The sequence below is a fragment of the Balaenoptera borealis genome, assembly GCF_965194805.1.
Source record: "Balaenoptera borealis genome assembly, chromosome: 10".
Taxonomy (NCBI): domain Eukaryota; kingdom Metazoa; phylum Chordata; class Mammalia; order Artiodactyla; family Balaenopteridae; genus Balaenoptera; species Balaenoptera borealis.
Window position 1 is genome coordinate 6,456,281 of NC_138874.1, and position 20,153 is coordinate 6,476,433.

The following is a 20,153-nucleotide window of genomic DNA, read 5'->3' on the forward strand; positions in this document are numbered from 1 at the left end:
CATACGCTTAAAAGCTCTAAAATAAACTTATCTTCAACAAAAAGTTGGAAAAAATAGCCTATAACCAAAGACAGCTGAAGCAAGAAATAAAGGTAAAAGTAGAAGTTAATGAAAATTATAGATCAATGAAGCCAAAAGCTGGTTCCCTGAAAGACTAATAAATACATATCTGTAATAAAAATTAGTCACAAATGAAAAACTGTTGGAAATAAAAAGCAACAGATTAAACATTTTAAAATAATAACACTATAGACAAGTTTATGGAAAAAATACTGATGAACAGAATTATTCAGATCATTAAAAGAATAATGCTTTTTGACCTAGTGGGCCTTGTTTCAGAACACAAAGATTAGTTATTAAGAAATGTGGAAATATCCCCCAGAAAATGTTAAGAAAGCATTTGGAAAAATTAAACTCTCATTCTTAATAAGACTCAGTGAATACTTTGTGAACATGACAAAGTCTACCCAGTCCAAGCCAGCAGCATGCATAATGAAGAAATATGGCAGGCACTCCCACTCAAATCTGTTTTATTGGTGCTTGGTCAGGAAGTGTTATCCTTTTATTGTGCTGCTTATTCTTCACAGACAGACAAAATAAAATTAGGTCCTTTAATCACATTACATATACACACACACACACACACACACACACACACACACACACACAAGTATTTTTTAAACTCCAGATGGATTAAGATACTACATATTTTTTTTAAAAACATGCTTGGTATTTTTAGACAAAATAAAGAAAAATTTCATTAGGCCCTTGGGGTAAAGAAAACAGAATGAAAAATAGAAAGCAGGGACTTCCCTGGTGGCACAGGGCTTAAGAATCCACCTGCCAAAGCAGGGGACATGGGTTCGAGTCCTGGTCCAGGAAGATCCCGCATGCCACGTGCGCTACAACTACTGAGGCTGTGCTTTAGAGCCTGCAAGCCACAACTACTGAGTCCGCATGCCACAGCTACCGAAACACGTGCACCTAGAGCCCGTGCTCCACAGGAGAAGCCACCGCAATGAGAAGCCCGCGCACCACAACGAAGAGTAGCCCCCGCTCGCCACAACTAGAGAAAACCCTCGTGCAGCAACGAAGACCCAATGCAGGCAATAATTAATTAATTAATTAAAAAAAAAAAAAAGAGTCCGCCTGCCAATGCAGGGGACACAGGTTCGAGCCCTGGTCCTGGAAGATCCCACACGCCGCGGAGCAGCTAAGCCCGTGAGCCACAATTACAGAGCCTGAACTCTAGAGCCCGCGAGCCACAACTACTGAGCCAGCGTGCCACAGCTACTGAAGTCCGTGTGCCTAGAACCCTTGCTCTGCAACAAGAGGAGCCACCGCTGAGAGAAGCCTGCGCACCTCAACAAAGAGTAGCCCCCGCTTGCTGCAACTAGAGAAAGACCGCGTGTAGCAACAAAGACCCAATGCAGCCAAAAATAAATAGAAAGCACAGGAGGATTGTATCACAATATAAAAGTTACAGAAAATATACCATTAAATTAAAAGACACAAAACATACTGAGGAAAGATAATTAGTAACAATTATAACGAAAGATTACATTTAGAATACATATGGAATGCTTACAAAACTCAGTGGAAGAAAACAACCTGAAAAGCCATAAATTTATGAAAACTGCACAACCTCAGTAATCAGTCACAAAATTAAACAGTGAAGTTTTTCACCCATTACTGAGGAAATAACTTTTATATCTGGTGAGGAGGGAAGAAAAGTAGTCTGCTAATGAATAACAATGTACATAGAAAAATTAGAAATCCTTATATCCTATAACTCAAAAATACTAATCATAGAACACTAGAGCAGTGATTCTTAAACTCAGCAGGTATCAGCATCACATGAACACCGTGTTAAAACAGACTGCTGAGCCTCACCCCTGAATTTCTTTCCAGTACGTTTGAGATAGGGCATGAGAATCTGCATTTCAAACAAGTTTCCAGGTGCTGCTGCTGCTTCTGGCCAAAGAACCTCACTTTGAGAAGCACTGCTCTAGAGTCTGGAGATACACTTGTATTTGTGCAGAGAGAATGACACGGATATTCATAGCAGCACTGTTTATATTACTGAAAAATGGAAATTATCTAAATGTCTACCAATAAAATACCTAGAACGGGAAAATATAACTTTAAAAGGAATAAAATAAACTACATATGGATAGATCTCAAATTATTAGTGAATTGGGAGAAAAATGTGTATCATACATATGTTAAAATAATTTACATATTTTTAAAAAGCACCCAAAACAATATACAGTATTGTTCAGCTAACTATATATTTTTCCAATGTACATACAAGGGGTAAAATAAGAAGACCAGTAGAACTTGGAACTAGACTCAGAACTGAACTGTGGGGCATAATGAGGAAGATGCCAGGAAAAAGCCATCAGAAGAGTGATATCAGAAGTGGACAAAGGAGACTTTCCAGGAGAGAGTAGTCAGTAGGGTAATGTAGCAGTTGTTCAAGGAAGGCAACTACAATTAAGTCACTGGTGACCTTTACCTGAATAGATTCTGAAGTGGAGAAGAACCAAGACAGAATGCTACGGGATGAAATTTGACTGAGAAGCTCAGAAACATTTACCAGAGACTTTAACTTTGAACCATCTGCTGCAGGACTTGTACACACAGCTGGGCTAAGATAAAATAATTTTGTAATAGGCGTGCAGGCCATTTATTCATCTAAACACACTAAGTTTTATACCAAAATTAATAAGACTATCATAAAACTGATTATTTGAACCCTCTCTTGGACCCTTTTACTCCCAGGAAGGAATGATTTGAGGCACTCATTTCAGGGAAGGTTACTCACTATGTGAGTCCCTGGAAGGTTACTCACTATGTGTCCCTATGTTAACACGAAGAAGGATATCTTCCAGTAAGAAGATATGTCTTTATGTCTTGAAAGGAAACTGTCTGTATCCAAGATACAGTGTCTCCCTTTCTGCCATGGTCATCAGAAACGTATCTGCAGGTCAACTTAGAAATTAACTTAGAAACTATACATTATATAATGATCAGTATATATCTGTAAGCCAATTTGGTCCTGCTATTGATCTGTGAACTTTACATTTTCTATTAAGTTTGATTTTTATCTATAACTAATTTTCCATCTTAACATATGGACTCTCACAAATCTCACAAAACCATTGTTAAATAAAGGAATGAATGAACAAACTTACCTGGGATTTATTCATTTTCTGCTGTTCTTGGAAAAATGTAGACAACTCTCAAGATACGCTGGGTTAGAAGAGGAGGACTGGGGTCATGAAAGATCTGGCCTGTGTGGCAGCTCCTGAATTCTCCTTCCCTATAAAGCTAAACACACCACTAGATAAGGAAAAACCTCAATGTCCCTTTGACCTTCAGAAGAGTCAGGGAGACAGATGGTGGAAGACCACCTACCTAATATGACTCTAATATAATCAGGTAGCTCTTGGGTATAAAATTGTTCTGAGTTAGGTATTTACCTCCTAAGGATATTTTAACAGTTTAAATCTCCCCTGGTGTTCACAAAAAAAGTTTAAATGATAAAATTGGTTAAAACGAATTAAAAAACACATTATGAAGGAACATTAACTCTTCACCAAAGCTGTTGTTAAAAAAAAACACTCAAGACTAAAGAAAAATAATAAAACTCAAAACTAAGCTGTTTATCAATTTCCCCACTAATATTACTAAACCTTTGGTTAGTGACTCCACACAAGGCTATAAAAAGCAGTGCCTTAAGGAAAGACGCGTGTTTTAATTTATCTTTGTTGCTGTTTCTCAAAAGGATCTTTCATTAAAAAACTGCTTTTAGTTGTATGGAAAAGTAAACAGTACTGGCTTAGGAGTCGGATCTTTTAGTCTTCGCCACTAACTGATCTGAACAAGGCACTAATCTTCAGAAACAAAAAAAAGAGAAATTCTATCACATGATACAAAAACCGGATAATTCTTGAACACCCTTCCTGAATGTTAGGGCAGGGAGAACAGAGAGACAACGTTTATCAAGATGAAGGGATGGACATCACTGAAGAGCAGTTCGGAATCCAAAGAGCATAAATGGAGAACCACAGGCACGGGTATGTGTACAAAGCTAACTATTGTATTACTCAGCCTCGCGCGTTCTCCCCGCAGCACCGCCCTCCTACCCCGGGGGGTCTCGCTGCACCCGTCACGCATGCGTATTAAGCCCTCCTCCTGCGCCCTGAAAAAGGGGGCCTCTCGGACAGCACCGCCCGCTGAGCGTTGGGGCTAGTCAAGCAAGGGCTTTGATTCATTTTCCTGACTGAGACGCCAGCTTCACGCCGTCCCGGGGGTCCGCGGAGCTCCTCCCCACCACCGGGCACCGACCTTCTCCCTCCCGCCCTCCAAACCGAGGGCTCCCGTCGGCCCTCACCCAACCCTCCCGGGCTCACCCGCCTCTCCCTCGTCGTGTAGCACTGGCCCTAGAAGAGGGCATAGACTCGCCAGCCCCGGAACCGCTTCCCACGCAAGGCCTGAAGAAAACAGAAGTAAAGGCTGCAGTGCACAGAGGCGGAAGTGCAGAGGCCAAAGGTGGCTCTAGGCATGCGCAGATGGCCCGCACGCAGGGCCAGACAGTCTGCGCCGAACGTCAGAAGTCTGTTTCCCTTGAGCCTCCGCGACTGGCGGCTCGGGATTGGCTGAGAGAGCAGCCTTACCTAGCAGTGGGAAGTTTGGAGCTTTAAGTTCCCTAAGCTTTAAGCCGGTCAGGGACTCCCCCAAAAGTTATGGATTACAGCTGAGTTCTCTGTGCAGCCAGAATGCAAATTTACACACAGAGCTGTCAAGGAAAGGGAACCTGTTTGTCAATTTCACTTTTTTTTAAATACTGGGAAATAGACCCCATTAATAAAAGAATAATATGCGCCATCAACAGCGATTTGTTCAGGAATTAAAAAGCGGAGGAGGGGCGGACAAGAAAGCCAGTTCATTAAAATCATGAAAGCAATAAAGGAAAATTGTAGATAAGACACAATCCAAAAGAAAGCAGTCATTTATATAAACATTTTCATTTGTGACATTAAAATTATTTGAATAAAGGGAGATATACCCTTTCATAGAAAGATTCAAAAATTTTGGACAAAATTCCAATAAGAATCTCAACAAATTTCTCCTTGACTTTATTTAAAGTATTGTGTACTTTACAAAAGCATTCTCAACTTCATCTGGAATAAAAATAAATCTAAATTAACAGCCAGAAACCATTTCAAAAAGGAGAAAATTGCCTAAGAAATATCAATACGTATAATAATAGCTCAGTTATTCAAAATAGTTTGGCATCTGCTTCATGGTAATACAACAGCCATGATTAAGAATGTTTTTTAAATGTAGTATAATAAACGTAGCGTTTCAAAACAATGAGGGAAAGAATGAAGTATTCCAAACATCAAGTCATTCCCAACAATTGGGAATAAAGTTTATATCCATAGATCACATGTGATACAGTTCACATGGATTCAAGGTTTGAAATGTTTAAAGTAAACCACTAAGTTAGTAAAAGAAAATAAATTGAGATGAGAAGTTGTGACAGAAAGAAACCCATAAATTTAATGTGATACATTTTATTATAAAAAATAGCAAACAACTCAGTTCTAGTTTTTAAAAGATGTTAAAAGCAAAGAAACCAGGAAATTATATCTTTACTATATAAAAGAAAAGATGTATTACTTAATAAGATCTTTAAATCAATAGAAGGAAAAAACTTAAAATGGGCTACAGAACTAAGCAGCAATATAATAAAAAAAGAAAATTCAAATGAATAATATGTGTTTGAAAAAGTTGATTATGAGAATTGAAAGAAATGTAAATGTTTATGTAAAAACATGTAAGATATCATTACTGAGATTTAAAATTTTTAAATTTAAAATGTATATATATATATACACAGAAGTTCATTTTATTTGGTACAGTTTTATGAGTTCTGACACATGCACAGATCTGTGTAACCACCACTTCAGTCAAAATACAGAACTGTTTCATTACTGCCCCCCCCAAACTGCTTCATACCCTTTTGAAATAAAAAACCTCTCAGCACTCTTAACTTCTGGCAACCACTATGTATTCTTCATGCCTGTATGTTTGCCTTTTTAAAAAAGTATTTTTACAAATACCTACAGCAAATATTACAGCTAATATGGACAGTGTTCAACTTAAAAGTAGGACAAAAATAAGGATGCTTGCTATCTCCAACTTTATTCAGCATTTTTCTAAGCTCCTTGAACTCAGTCCTGTTGATGATTTTTTTGGATCTGACTCCAAAAGCAAAGGAAACAAAAGCAAAAATAAACAAGTAGGACTACATCAAACTAAAAAGCTTCTGCATGACAAAGAAAACCATCAACAAAATAAAACGGTCTATCCCAACTGGGAGAAAATATATGCAATTCATGTATCTGATAAGTGGTTAATATCCAAAATATATAAAGAACTCATACCACTCAATAGCAAACAAACAAACAAGGACTCTGATTAAAAAAATGGGCTGAAGAACTGAATAAACATTTTTCCAAAAAAGATATATAGGTGGCCAATAGGTATGAAAAATGCTGAGCATCACTAATTATCAGGGAAATGCTAACCAAAACCACAATGAAATGTCACCTTACACCTATTAGAATGACTATTATCAAAAAAGACAAGAAATTACAGGTGTTGGAGAGGATTTTGAGACAAGGCAACCCTTCTGCACTGTTGCTGGGAATGTAAACTGGTGCAGTCACTGTGGAAAAAAGTATGGAGTTTCCTCAAAAAATTAAAAGTGGAACTACCATTCGACCCAGCAATCCCTCTTCTGATACAAGGAAAACAGTAATTTGAAAAGATATATGCATCCTTATGCTCACTGCAGCATTATTTACAATAGACAAGATATGAGACAACACAAGTGTCCAATGATGGATGAATGGATAAAGAAATTGTTGTACAGATATACAATGGAATATTATTCAGCCAAATAAAAGAATGAAATCTTGCCATGTGACAACATGGAAGAATCTTGAGGGCACTATCCTAAGTGAAATAACACAGAGAAAAAGAAATACTGCATGATCTCATTTATATGTGGAATCTTGAAAACAAAAATCTTAGATACAGAGAACAGATTGGAGTTGCAGAGACAAGAGGTGGGTGGGGTGAAATGGGTGAAGGTGAAAAGGTACTAACTTCCAGCTATAATATAACATAAATAAGTCATGGAGATGTAAGAAACAGCATGGTGACCATAGTTAATAATATTATATTGCATTTGTGAAAATTGCTAAGAAAGCAAACCTTAAAAATTCTCATAAAAGAAAAAAATTTTTGTACCTATGTATCTTGACAGATCTCAACTAGACTTACCATGGTGATTATTTCACAATATATACAAATAATGAATCCTTACGTTGTACAGCTGAAACTAACATAATGTTATATGTCAACTATACCTCAAAAAAAAAAAAACTATGATATCCTAGGAACAGTACAATATCAGAACAAGCTGTGACTTCTGAAAAGAGTTAAAACTTTTTTTGCATGAAATTCTCTCCTTCCCTTCCCCATTTTTTGTTTGTACCATATCTACATTCTCAGAACATAAAGCCATTGAGATAGTCTGGGACCTGGGATCCTCTACCTGTACGCGTGTACTTGTACCTGGGCAAACGTCTCCTCCAGCAACTGAATAGGATGCAACTATAAGGGACTAAAAATAGCTGCATGCATGCCAGTTGGGGGCAGTTGGGAACAGTAAGATACTAAGGGCCACAAACCAACTGCTGCTTCTGAGGTGCCAGGAGCAAAAGCAGGGTACTGCACATGATCCATTCACACAGCACCACCAAGGGGGTGGGCAGGCCACCGAAGCCACACCTCAGTCTGACCCACCAGTCCTGCCCCCACCCTCACTCCATTTAAGGAAGTAGCCTGCCCCTCCAGAAGAGTGAACAAGGGCACCTGTTACTTGTTTTCGCTCCCTTGTGCTCCAGCACTAGTCCCAATAAAGGCTTGCCTGAATTCCTCCTCCGGCCTCTTATCCATTTCTGTGATTAAAGAGTCCAAGGACCCAAATCTGTAGCAATTACATAGCATAACCTCTTCTTTTTAACCCGCCTTTAATCTTAATTCTAGAAGTAACTATATATTTACAGTTCACACTAATCCTTATTGCAATGTCTCTTTAGTTACTGTGGTTTCTGAAGCTGGTTCTTCAGTAGATACCTCAAGGAGGGCTCCTGGAACACTCTCCTGAAACACTATAATGAAGACAGGGTCAGTATTACTGACTTTTCTTTTTGCCTCCAGCTCCAATATGATTCAATATGGGACTTTTAATGATTCTGTCTTTTATTTCAAAGTTTGATATTTTGTTCATCAAGGACTTTTTGACACTGAATTTAGTTTTTGAATAATTATTGCATTAAAGTGTCATTCATCTTGATTACTGAGTTGTTGGTGCCCCTGAAATTTTGTGCCCGAGGCCAGTGCCTTTCTCACCTCACCCTGGTCCAAGCACGGAGTTGGAGCTTCTCTGTCCTCTGTCTTTACTGTTCCCATCCTACTTAATTTGAGAGCACTCCCAGCAGTTGCTGTGCATGCATAATCCAGTCCCAAAGGAGCCCTGGCGGCTCAGTGTGAGAATTCAAAGACATTCATGCCTTACCTTAGACCTCTGCCTCACTAACTGGTGGAGTAAACCAAGTTTCTCCCAGGCTCAGCTGCAGCTCCTGGCCAGGCTCTTGCATGGCACAAGTTTAAAGCTCTGCTGTGGTTCCTCCTTTGGTCCCTGCACCGCTCATGCGTGGGGCTCTCCTGGGAAGGGGCGCGCGCAGGCTCGCACTGCCTCTGTACTGAGCATGCGCACGGCCCTCATGTGTCCAGCTACACGGTTGCTTCCTTCTGCTTTCCCCACACTTAGGGTGATGTTGAGCAAGTCTAATGGCTGTTGTCCACCCAGTTGTATTTTGCAGTAACAGGGGGATACCTTGTCATCTAGTCTCGTTGTAAATATTGCCCATGGGTTTCGGTTTTAATGTCTTATGCTCTGTGTTTATATGCAGATTCTGGAACATAAAAACTATGCTTCCATGATCACACCAACTTCCCAGAATTCCTAAATATATTTTATTTTTAAAACGGTACTTCAAAAGAAAACAATGGAGAACGGAATTAATTTTTTATATACAGAAAAAAACTACATTACATTTTTTAAAACTACATTACAAAAAAACCCCCAAAAAAGGCTATTTTCTGCTCAAGGCCTAGACATGTTCCCATTGTTAACAAGGTAGATTGCACCTGATAGGGATGTGGCAGCTCCCGGTCCGGGCAAGATGTAGAGCAAACACATGGGATGGCCTGGCCCAGCTCAGAAGAGAGAAAAGGGAAAGGCCCTGGGAGTGAAGAGAGAAGGGAAAACCGGGTAAAAGTTTGTGACCCAATGTTTCAGCTGTCAGGGTGAAGTTCCTGCTACTGGTCCACGGAGCCAGGTGAGGGGCTGGGTTTCACTCCCTTTCGGTGGGAGAGGAGGCAGGGATCAGGGATGGACACACACAGAAAGCCAGGTCTGCTGGTGGACGGTGCCCCTAACAGAAGGGTGACTAGAAACATTCTACTCACTGAGGAAGCTTTACTGTCTGGGCTCTGGGTGAGCAAGAAAGAGACCCTCCTGAGGGGAAAATCACTAGGCCTGTGCTGTGGACTGGATATTTATGTGCCCCACATTCATATGCTGGAATCTTAGCCTCAAAGGTGATGATGTTAGGAGGTGGGGCCTGTGGGAGGTGATGAGGTCAGAAGGCAGCAACCACATGAATGGGATGAGTGCCCCCATAAAAGAGGCCAGAAAGAGTCCCCTTTCCACTTCTGATCTGTGAGGACCCAGCAAAAAAAGGACCACCTGTGAACCAGAAAGTGGGCCCTCAGCAGACACAGAATCTGTAGGTGCCTTGATCTTGGATTTCTCAGCATCTAAAACTCTGAGAAATAAATTTCTGTTGTTTATATGCCACCCAGTCTGTGGTATTTGTTACAGCAGCCCAAATGGAATAAGACAGCCTGTGATTCAAGCAGCCAGTGTCTGATTGTAAGTGCTATGGATATAAGTAAACAGAAGAAGAGGCTGGAGGTGGGGAGTGGGGGACGTTTTGTTTTAACTAGGGTGGTAAGTGAAGTCTTTGTGTCAGGGGGAACATGAAAGACTTGATATTTAAGAAGAATTCTATATGTTCACCTCCATAGGGCCTGAAAATGCACTTAAGAAAATTCAATATCCTTTTCTAATTAAAAACCAAAATAACACAACAAAAATGGCAATAGTTAGAAATGTCCTTAACAGGAGAAAAAAACATGTATACGTCAAAACCCCAAAGCCAGAAAGAATCGCTATCACCAAAACATGCCCTGATCTCACCATGAACAACAGTAAGCAGAGACTACAAATGGGAGGATTAGAACCCCAACACCTTCATGAAATAGGTAATTTGATAAAACTATAAAAGAAATTACTGTAAATTGGTTAAAGACCTAAAAGATTGCATTGGAATCATAAGTGAATAACACACCATGAAAAGAAATACCAGGAAAACTAGAAAAACAAAACAAGATAAAAAAAATTCTAAAACTAGAAAAACACTGCCATGGAAATATGAACACTACTGGGTGGATTAGACAGCAAGTTAACCGGGGTTGAAGAGAGAATTAGTGAACCCGAATGCTGCGGAGAGATAAACTAATGGAAAATAAAAACAGGGCAAGCACAGTGAGACAGATGAAGTGTAGAAAGAAAGAGTTTAATATTCCCTGGGATTTTACGATGAGAAATGGGAGGAGTGTTAAAGACACAGGATTTGAAGACTTTTAGAATTACTGTAAAACATGGATTTTCAGATTCCAGTCCTGAGCAGGAAAAATAAAAACAAACTTGAACCTCACCCTACAGTAATGGATTGTAGAATACTAAAGATAATTGAAGGCTTTACCACAGAGCAGGGAAGGCAGACCACAGTGAGACCAAACAGCAGCCCAGTCAGCAGTCACAATTCAGGGAGGAACACAAAGCAAAGACATCTTCATGTCAAGGGAAGCATCACAGAAAACATCTGTATATTTTTCTCCCTAAACTATCACTCAAGAATAAAAGCAAAATAAGAACATTTTCAGATAAAAAAGACTAAGAGAGTTTGCCTCTCTCAGGCTCTCACTGAAAGTGAGGAAGGATGTATTTAAGGAAGAAGTGAGTGAATCCCAGAAGGAAGGAGTGGAATGTGAGAGACACAGAAGCAGGAGATGGGGGAAAGCAGGTCTCAGTCAGACAGTCATCGACTGTGTGAAACAACAGTCATGGATTAGTAATAACGATAATCATGACTAATTGGAGGCGTAAACTTCTGTAGTTCAGTGCTGTGTCCTGGCCATCACCTGCCACCCTACCAGGGTTCGGGAAGCCTGAGCTGAGGTTGGGAGCGCATATATATCTATTTATATAATAATTATTTATATCTATCTACATAATAAGAATTCTATACCATGAACAAGTGGGATTTATTCCTGAAATGCAAGAATGTTTCAACCTAGGAAAATGCATTGGTGTAATGGAATGAAGGGAAAAAAACATGACCATCTCAAGGTAGAAAAAGCAATTGAAAAAATTAACCACCTCTGCATGATGAAAACTACTCAACAAACTAGGTTTGAAGAAAATTACCATGACAGAATTCAAGCCATATATGTAAAACCACAGCCAACATCACACTCAATGGTGAAAGACTGAAAACTTTCCCTCTGAGATCAGGAAGCATGTAAGAATGCTGGGTTTTACCACTTCTATGCAACATAGTACTGGTAGTTTTAGCCATAGCAGTTAGGAAAGATAGATCAATAAATAAGTTAATGAATAAATCACTGACATCCAGTGATTTGAAAGGAGGAAGCAGAATTATCTCTGTTCTCACATGACATGATCTCATGCATACAAATCCTAAGGACGTCACAAAAATAATGTCCAAACTAATAAATAAATTCAGCACAGTATCAGGATACAAAGTCAACATTAAAAATCATTTATTTCTATACACTAACATGATCAATCTGAAAAGGAAACTAAGAAAACAATTTTATTTACAATTGCATCAGAAACAGTAAACTACTTAGTAATTAACGTAACCAAGGAGGTGAAGACTTACACAAGGAAAATTGCCAAACTTTGTGAAAGAGACTAAATGACACAAATCCCATTTTCACGGACTGGAAGACTTATGACTGCTAACATCTCAATAGTACCCATTGTAATTTACAATTCCACTGTAACCCCTATCAAAACCCCATCCTAAATGGAAAACCCCATCCTAAAATTCACTTTACACTGAATAGACCCCCAAAGAGCCAAACAATTCTGAGCAAGAAAAACAATGTGGGAGGATGCACACTCCCTGATTTCAAAACTTACTGCAAAGCTACAAGAATCAAAACAGTTTGGTACTGGTATAAAGACAGAATTATACATCAATGGAATAGAATTCAGAGCCCAGAAAGAAACCTTCACATATTTGGTCAAACGATTTTTGACAAGAACAGCAAGATTATTCAGGGGGAAAAGACTCTTTTCCACAAAAGGTGCTGGTAGAATGTGATACGAATGTGCAGAGGAACGAGGCTGGACCCTACCAACACCATTTATAAAAGTTAACTCACAAATAGGGACTTCCCTGGCAGCGTGGTGGTTAAGAATCCGCCTGCCAATGCAGCGGATGTGAGTTCGAGCCCTGGTTGGGTAAGATCCCACGTGCTGCAGAGCAACTAAGCCCGTGCGCCACGACTGCTGAGCCTGCGCTCTAGATCCCGCGAGCCACAGCTACTGAGCCCGTGTGCCTAGAGCCCGTCCTCCTCAACAAGAGAAGTCACCGCAATGAGAAGCCTGAGCACCACAATGAAGAGCAGCCCCCGCTCGCGGCAGCTAGAGAAAGCCCGCACACAGCAACGAAGACCCAACGCAGCCAAAAATAAATAAATAATAAATAAATTATTTTTAAAAAAGTTAACTCACAAAGCAATCAGAGACATAAAGGTAAGAACTAAAATTATGAAAATCATAGAAGAAAACATGGGACACGGACTTCCCTGGTGGTCCAGTGGTTAAGACCCTGCGCTCCCAATGCTGGGGGCCTGGGTTCGATCCCTGGTCAAGGAACTAGATCCCACATGCCTCAACTAAAAGATTCCGCAAGCCGTAACGAAGACCCGTTGCAGCCAAATAAATAAACATTAAAAAAAAAAAAAGGGACAAAATTTCATACCTTGGACACACAGACATACATACATCCAGACAGACACGGAGATCTCACGGTCTGCCTGCTTGAGTTTAAAAAAGCCTCAGTCCTTTCTTTTTTTTTCTCTCTTAAAGTTTTAATTTCTACTAATTGAGCCAAGGTTGTAGTCTCAGGTGGTGTGGCCTATGTTTACATTGCGGGGACGTGGTAAGAGTTATAACTTCAAACTTTATCCTAAGAATACTCTTGCACCAATCACTAGTTTTAAGTACATTCTATGATGATTTGAGGCCTGCTAACTAGGAAGATTTGTACCAATAAAATAGCACACAAAAACCCACAGAACGAAAAAACAAACTATTCTCAAACAAAATACACATTTGCTGGAGACAATCTGAGATCTACCTACGATTAGACATTCAAAAGTGCAATAGTGCACAGCAGAATGTCATGAAATAAACATTTCCCCTGATTCGGAAGTCTTCCTTTCTTCATGCAAAATTTACCAAAACAGCCCCAGAAAAACAAAAAAAACCCAACCAAGCCCGATAGTAGCTAGAATTTTCAAATATTTGAGCGCCTATGATAACTACTCAAACATGAAATTTTAAACGCTCATTTAGAGTAACGCTGCTTCGCAACAACCTGTTGCTGGAAAAGAGTAACACAAACAAGAAAAACATAAACTGTTCAAAAAGCCCTCCATAAGCAAAAACATAAAAAGCACAGAATTTCCTTATTTCTAACTTTGGTTAGATGTTAGTAAGTCACACGTTACCCTCCAGAGAGCGCTCTGCGAGTCAGTTACGAGTCATTTCAGTTAATCAAGGGTGAAAACGCTGAAAGCGAACCTTCAGCCTTTTGGAGCTGACCCTCCTGAGGGCTTCAGGAAAGGGCACAGAGGCCCCCGTCTGAACACCGCTCCTGGCGGCCGGCGGTCCAGGATCCCCGAGCTGTGCGCGCGCCCATCACCCGCGCGCACCCCGAGAGCAGAGGCCCCTGCACCCCTCCGGACCCGCCGTGCCCGAAACGCCCGCCCCGCGGCCCCGTCCTCGGGCTCCTCCGCGGCGCCTCCCCGTCCAGGCCCCGCGAGCCCGCGGCGACGGGGCCGAGTCCGGCGTCCGCAGACCCAGAGGCCAGCTCCCCGGGCGCGTGGGGACAGCCCCGCCGCGAGGAGGCCCGAGGGGCGCCGACGAGGGAGGGCTGCGAGCGCCCGGGGCGCCCACCGCTCAACGGCCGCCTTCGTGGCCCCGGCCCGCCGTCCTCACCCTGCGGCCGGTGGCGGCGACCCCGGAGCCGAGGAGCGAGGGAGGCTCGCGCTCCTCGGGGCTGGAGGGGTCGGGCCCCTGGCTGTTGGGCAGGCGGGGGGCGGCGGCCGGGGTCGCGCGGTGAGGGGCTGCGGGTAGAGCTGCACTTACTCGTCTCTGCGCTGCTCCCCCGCCGGGAGCGTCACAGTGTGGGCACCTACTCGCTCTCCAACTTCCCTTTCCTCAGGACGCGGGTCTGCAGGAGCCCCAGCATCCCAGCGGCGCAGCCCTCTCACCTGCCTCCGCTCACGCCTGCGCACTTGCTCCTTGGGAGGGAGGGGGTGGGGCGAGGCGGGGCGGGGCGAGGCGGGGCGCCTCCCGGCCTCAGGACCCCCGGTCTGCATACCCGTGTCTATTTTTAATTTCCTGAAAGTGGTTTACTTGAAATCAATTTAAAAAAAAAAAAAAATGACACGTTTTCTTGTCCAAATCATAATTTACTGACTATAGATGCTGCCTTTGTAAGATTTCTTCAGTGATCATAATTTATCCGCTGTCAACCGACCTGAGTCAAGCTACAGGAATCAAATTTTTTCAAAATTCTATTTTCCTTCCATCAGTTTTCAGTCAGTAATACACTGTGCCACGTGGAGTTTTATTTAGCGTGCATCACGTTTACTAATAATCACCATGAGGCCCATGGTCCCTAGGGTGAAAATGTAGGGGTCCATTAGGTCTACTACCTCGGTCACAGAGATTCTTTTTCTTTTTTTTTTTAAGACAGATACTCAATTTTCATCCAGCTTTTTGAACATGCTGCTTCCCCCAAAGACCCCACCCTCCTCGTCTGTCCTCTTCATTAGAGAATAGAAAAGGATTTTCTCTCAGCTGATTCCAAGGTACAGGCAGATGAAAGCTAACAAACTGTTCCCAATTGCTTGCCTAGGAATTGAAAGAACCTTTCCCACTTGAATATCCTAGTTACAAACCACATCTCCAATTCCTCTAGGAATGAAAAAACACCAAGGAGAGACTGTGCTGGGGAAATTAACGAACAATTCATTTGACAAGCATTCAATCTCGAACTCTTCATCCTGGTGATTAGTGTAGGAAAAGGGCACGGGTCATCGCCATGCAGTTTTCGTTCTTTTTTTTCCTTAGGAAGACAAACGCAGTTTTATTGAGGACAGTAGTTCACCAATATTTTTTTAAAGATATTTTTGATGTGGACCATTTTTAAAAAGTCTTGGTCTTCCCTGGTGGCGCAGTGGTTGAGAATCTGCCTGCCAATGCAGGGGACACGGGTTCGAGCCCTGGTCTGGGAAGATCCCACATGCCGCGGAGCGACTAGGCCCGTGAGCCACAACTACTGAGCCTGCGCGTTTGGAGCCTGTGCTCCGCAACAAGAGAGGCCGTGATAGTGAGAGGCCCGCGCACCGCGATGAAGAGTGGCCCCCGCTCGCCGCAACTGGAGAAAGCCCTCACACAGAAACGAAGACCCAACACAGCCAAAAATAAAATAAATAAATAAATTAAAAATTAAAAAAAAAAAAATCTAAGAACTTTCTAAAAAAAAAAAATAGTCTTTATTGAATTCGTTACAATATTGCTTCTGTTTTATGTTTTGGTTTTCTGGCTGCAAGGCATTTGGGATCTTAGCTCCCCAACCGGGGATCGAACTCACACCCTCTGCATTGGAAGGCAAAGTCTTAACCACTGGACTGCCAGGGAAGCCCCAGTAGTTCACCAATTTTAATGCTCTAATTCCTAACCTCTCTTGCAGCACAGAGTGGTCAGGCAAACTTTAAGGAAATCACACGTGAACAGAACGATTATGTGGAACTTACGGGATCGCTCAGATAGGCAGAGATAGCTCTGTGGACCCTTTGGTCCTTCATCTTTGCTCCCTCCTGCCTCAAAAATGAAGATATGATGTCTGGCCTAGGCTGGTGCTCCAGCAGCCATTTTGGGCCAGGAGACAGACTTCAGGATTGACACTAGCTAAAAGATGATGGGACAGAAAGACAAATGATGGCTGACTACAGTGCTGTGCAGTTGAGGGTCAGGAAGGACTGTCCAAGTTCATAAATCTTTTCACATGAGAGAGGAAAAAGTCTCCCTCTTGTCTGAACCTGTATTGTTCGGGTTTTCTGCCATATTATGGAAATCTAATATTGAGGTAACTATTGGTTTTGCACTGAAACACTGTGTGAACTTTGACACCACAGTTCCCATCTCAGAGAAACCTCCTCGTATGTACCATGGAAGATGCAGGGGTGAAGATGGCCCATATATTCTGAAGATCCCATTCTTTGGCCTGGTCCACATCCACATCATCTTCTATCACTTAAAAGGCCTCATCAGTTCTTGGGGAAATGTCCCTTGTCCCTCAGTGCACAAGGTTAGTTGAGGCTGAAACCCCTTCCTAGGTGCAGGGAAGAAGGGCCCACAGAGCCACTGGGGTGCCTAAAACCTGTGAGGGAGGCCTGAGGGTGCTCATGTCTCCCAGACATACCATATCCAGGGATGTGGAAGGCTGGGTAGACTGTGTGCAGGGTTTGGAAGCTCTTTGTTTAACCCATCATTGTACAATTGGAAAACTGAGGTCCAGAGAGGGGCAGGGAAAACCCAGGGCACTGGGCAAGGGCAGAGTCTTGAGAAGAAGGGAGAGTTTGGACCTCCTAGGCTAGGGCTGCCCCCTCCCACAGGGCTTGCTTTGGAATTAGAGCTCCTAGGACCCCAGTACACCCCCACCCATGTGGAGTAGATTTCTCTGGAAGTCCACACAAGTGTACACTGTCACTCACACTAACATCAGAGAAAGGGACAATAAGGACATGGGGTCAGGGGAAGGGTGGACACTGAGGTGGTGACAAATGTTAAAGAAGACAATGACGGAAACCTGGATCATTCTTCCTCGGACTGAAGCAAAGACCACCGTGTTGGACCATCAGGGGCCTCATTTGGAATCGGGGCCAGATCCATTGCACTGGCTGTGTTGAGGAGTCCTTGTAAGGGAACTGGACACCCCAGGGCCAATGTGGACAAGAGAAGGTTGAGGGAAGCTTCCAAGGTCACTCTCAAAGCCCCTGGTTCCTACTGATCCTGTCACATTGCCCCCCTGGGGCCCAAGGAAAGTTGATGCCCTGAAGTCTCTGAAACAAAGTTATGTTTTGTGCTGTGGTTTCCCTGCTTGGTGTGTAGTAATGAGTGGTTCCCATCAGGGGGAATGATGTGTCCAGTGTGCTCTACTGGAGCAACAGGGGCCAGGAGAGTGTCCCCTGGACTCCTGAATGTTCCCCTGCCCCTCACCTGGCCTGTACCTCCTCTTATTAGCATCCATCTCTAACATCTGAGCTTGTCAGTGGTGGGGTGGAGCCTCTTATCTATTCATTCACCAGCTGTGCCCTGAGACCTCAAATGGGGGCCATGATGAAAAGAACCACCAGGGTCCCTGCCCTCTAGCAGCTCACAGTCTGGAAGGGAAAATAGACAAAACCAAGAATACAGAAACAAAAGAAAACAGCAAGTTCTACATCGAAAAATAGCAGGCTGCCACAATGGGGTCCTGGGGTCCACTAGGTGAGGGGATCTAGAAAGGATGCATTGAGGTGACATGTCTGTTCCCAGCAGTGAGACGAGAAGGAGCCAGCCCTGCACACATCTGGGGAGAATTAGCCTAGAAGAAGGCACGAGTGTGTGAAACGTAGAAGCTGAATGTGTTTGGCCAGAGAGGAAGTCAGAAGGGGGCCAGTGTGGCTGGTGGGAGCTTGGGAGGACAGTAGGGGACAGTAGGGAGGGCAGGGCCAGGGCCTGGTGCTTGATGGCCATGTGAGTGATCCACTGTGTGTGACAACATTAGCCACTCTTAGTGGTTTAAGCAACAAACATTATCTCACACTATCTGTAGGCCAGGAATTGAACAGGACTCAGCTAGAGGCCTCTGTCAGTGTCTCCCAGGGGTTTGGGGCTGTGGACTCAATTGAGTCAGGACCCAAGTGCTCCTCTGTCTACTGGTCTCCCTCAGTGCCAGGCCACGGGGACCTCTTCAGATAGCAACTCGTAACATATAGGCTTGTTCCCCAGGGTGAGGGACCAGGTGGAGAGGAGGGGGGGGGGCGGGGAGAGGGAGAGAGAGAGAGAGAGAGAGAGAGGAAATTGCAACATAAATGAAGCATGGAAATTGTACACCTAAATAATTCTGGGGGATTGTCAAATGGTACAATCACCGTATGTAACACTTCAGCAGGTCTTCAAAGGACAAGCATACAGTTTTCAGTCAACCCCAAAATTCCACTCTTACATCAATACCCAAAAGAAGTGAATACAGACATTCAAATGCTGGTACACAAGTATTCAGAGCACCACTATTCACAAGAGCCTAAAGGTGAAAACATTCATAATGTCCATCAACAGATGAAAGGAGAACCCAATGCGGTGTGTTTCCAGAATGGAATATTATTCAGTGACAAAAAGGATGCAAATGTTCTGGAATAGACGTTAGAAGGGGGTTATGTAACATTGTGAATGTACTTACTGCTGTTTACATGTACAATTTAAAATAATCAAACTATTAAATTTTATTTTAAGTGAACTTTATATCTAGATTAAACAATTTAGTAAATGTCATAAAAAAACATATTAAAAATGGACTTGCTCTGGCTCTGGAGCTGTAGCAGGCAGTAGAGGTGTAGCTGGCTCTAGGTCTGCAGAAGTTTCCAGAGCTTCTTCTGGAGCTGGTGCTATAGATCCAAGAAGAGAAAATATCATCAATAGGACTGCTTTTCCACGTGCCTCCCAAAGACAGGAAACTTCTCACTGCCAAGCAATGAAGTCTCAGTCCAAGATGCCACCCCCAGGAAGGCTTCCCAGACTGCAGTCCAGGGGAACAGTGATCTGAGCCTCCTCATTGCTCCTGGCCCAGTTCCAGCCTCTGGAGGCTCTGCTCTGTGTGGCCCCATCCCTTCTCCTCCCCACTTGCCCCCATCACCCACCCTGAGTCCCCCTCACCATCACCCTCTGCCTCAGGGGGCTCCAGGTGCTCCAGCTGTGCCAGGAGAAGGCAGGCTCGGTGCTCCCGGTCTGAGCCAGGCATGCTGAGCTCTATGTAAGCCAGGAGCATCTTCAGGCGGGGAAATTCTGGGGGCCGGTGGAAATGCTCAGGGTAATGGTGCAGCCAGGTGCACAGCATGGAGGGCACGGCCCTGGGGGGAGTCAGGTGGGCAGCAGAGTCAGAGGCCTGGCCTTCCTTCCCCACTGCGCCCCCAGCACAGCCCTGCGGGGACCTGAGCCTCTGTGTCTTCTGCTCCTGCCCATCCAGAGGCCGGCTCTACTCCACGTCCCGTCTAACCTGGCAGACTTGGCAGAGGGGGCCTGGACACAGAGGAGGGGCTGGCAACGAGCCTGCTGAAGGGACAGCTCTTGATCCACGCTGTGACCACCTCTCCACTTCTTCAGGGAAGCCTGACACACTGCTCTGTCCCTCTCCTGGCCCCTCCCCACTGGATGTCACCACTGTGAGGACAGGCAGGGTGTCTGCTCTGGTCCTGCCCTCTCGGGAACACAGTAGATGCTCCATGAATATCTGACCCAGGAGGGAACACACAGGCTCTATCTTCCCATCCAGGCTTCCTGCGGGCCT

At 43.5% G+C, this 20,153-nt stretch overlaps 2 protein-coding genes and 1 long non-coding RNA gene across 4 annotated transcripts in view; all 3 read right to left on the bottom strand.

The window, feature by feature from the left end:
• The window catches only part of LOC309604754 (uncharacterized protein), a 51,463-nt gene extending 46,319 nt beyond the window's left edge, over positions 1 to 5,144 (bottom strand). Inside the window, exons 1-2 of the mRNA XM_082339686.1 lie at positions 4,419 to 5,144; positions 3,198 to 3,333 (exon numbers count right to left, since the gene is read on the bottom strand). Of these exons, the coding sequence (XP_082195812.1) occupies positions 3,198 to 3,212 (15 nt within the window). The 5' untranslated portion in view covers positions 3,213 to 3,333; positions 4,419 to 5,144. The remainder of the gene's footprint in view (positions 1 to 3,197; positions 3,334 to 4,418) is intronic.
• A 2,642-nt stretch (positions 5,145 to 7,786) lies between these two features.
• Positions 7,787 to 14,825, bottom strand: LOC309635907. The gene is made up of 2 exons (XR_014249098.1): positions 14,684 to 14,825; positions 7,787 to 9,584 (listed from the first exon to the last, which is right to left on the bottom strand). It is a non-coding gene; the product is annotated as an uncharacterized lncRNA (long non-coding RNA).
• A 1,271-nt stretch (positions 14,826 to 16,096) lies between these two features.
• Positions 16,097 to 20,153, bottom strand: part of CHRM3 (cholinergic receptor muscarinic 3) — a 534,793-nt gene continuing 530,736 nt past the window's right edge. For both annotated transcript variants that reach the window (XR_014249071.1, XR_014249072.1), the window contains one exon: positions 16,097 to 19,254. The gene's annotated coding sequence lies outside the window, so the exon portion shown is untranslated. The remainder of the gene's footprint in view (positions 19,255 to 20,153) is intronic.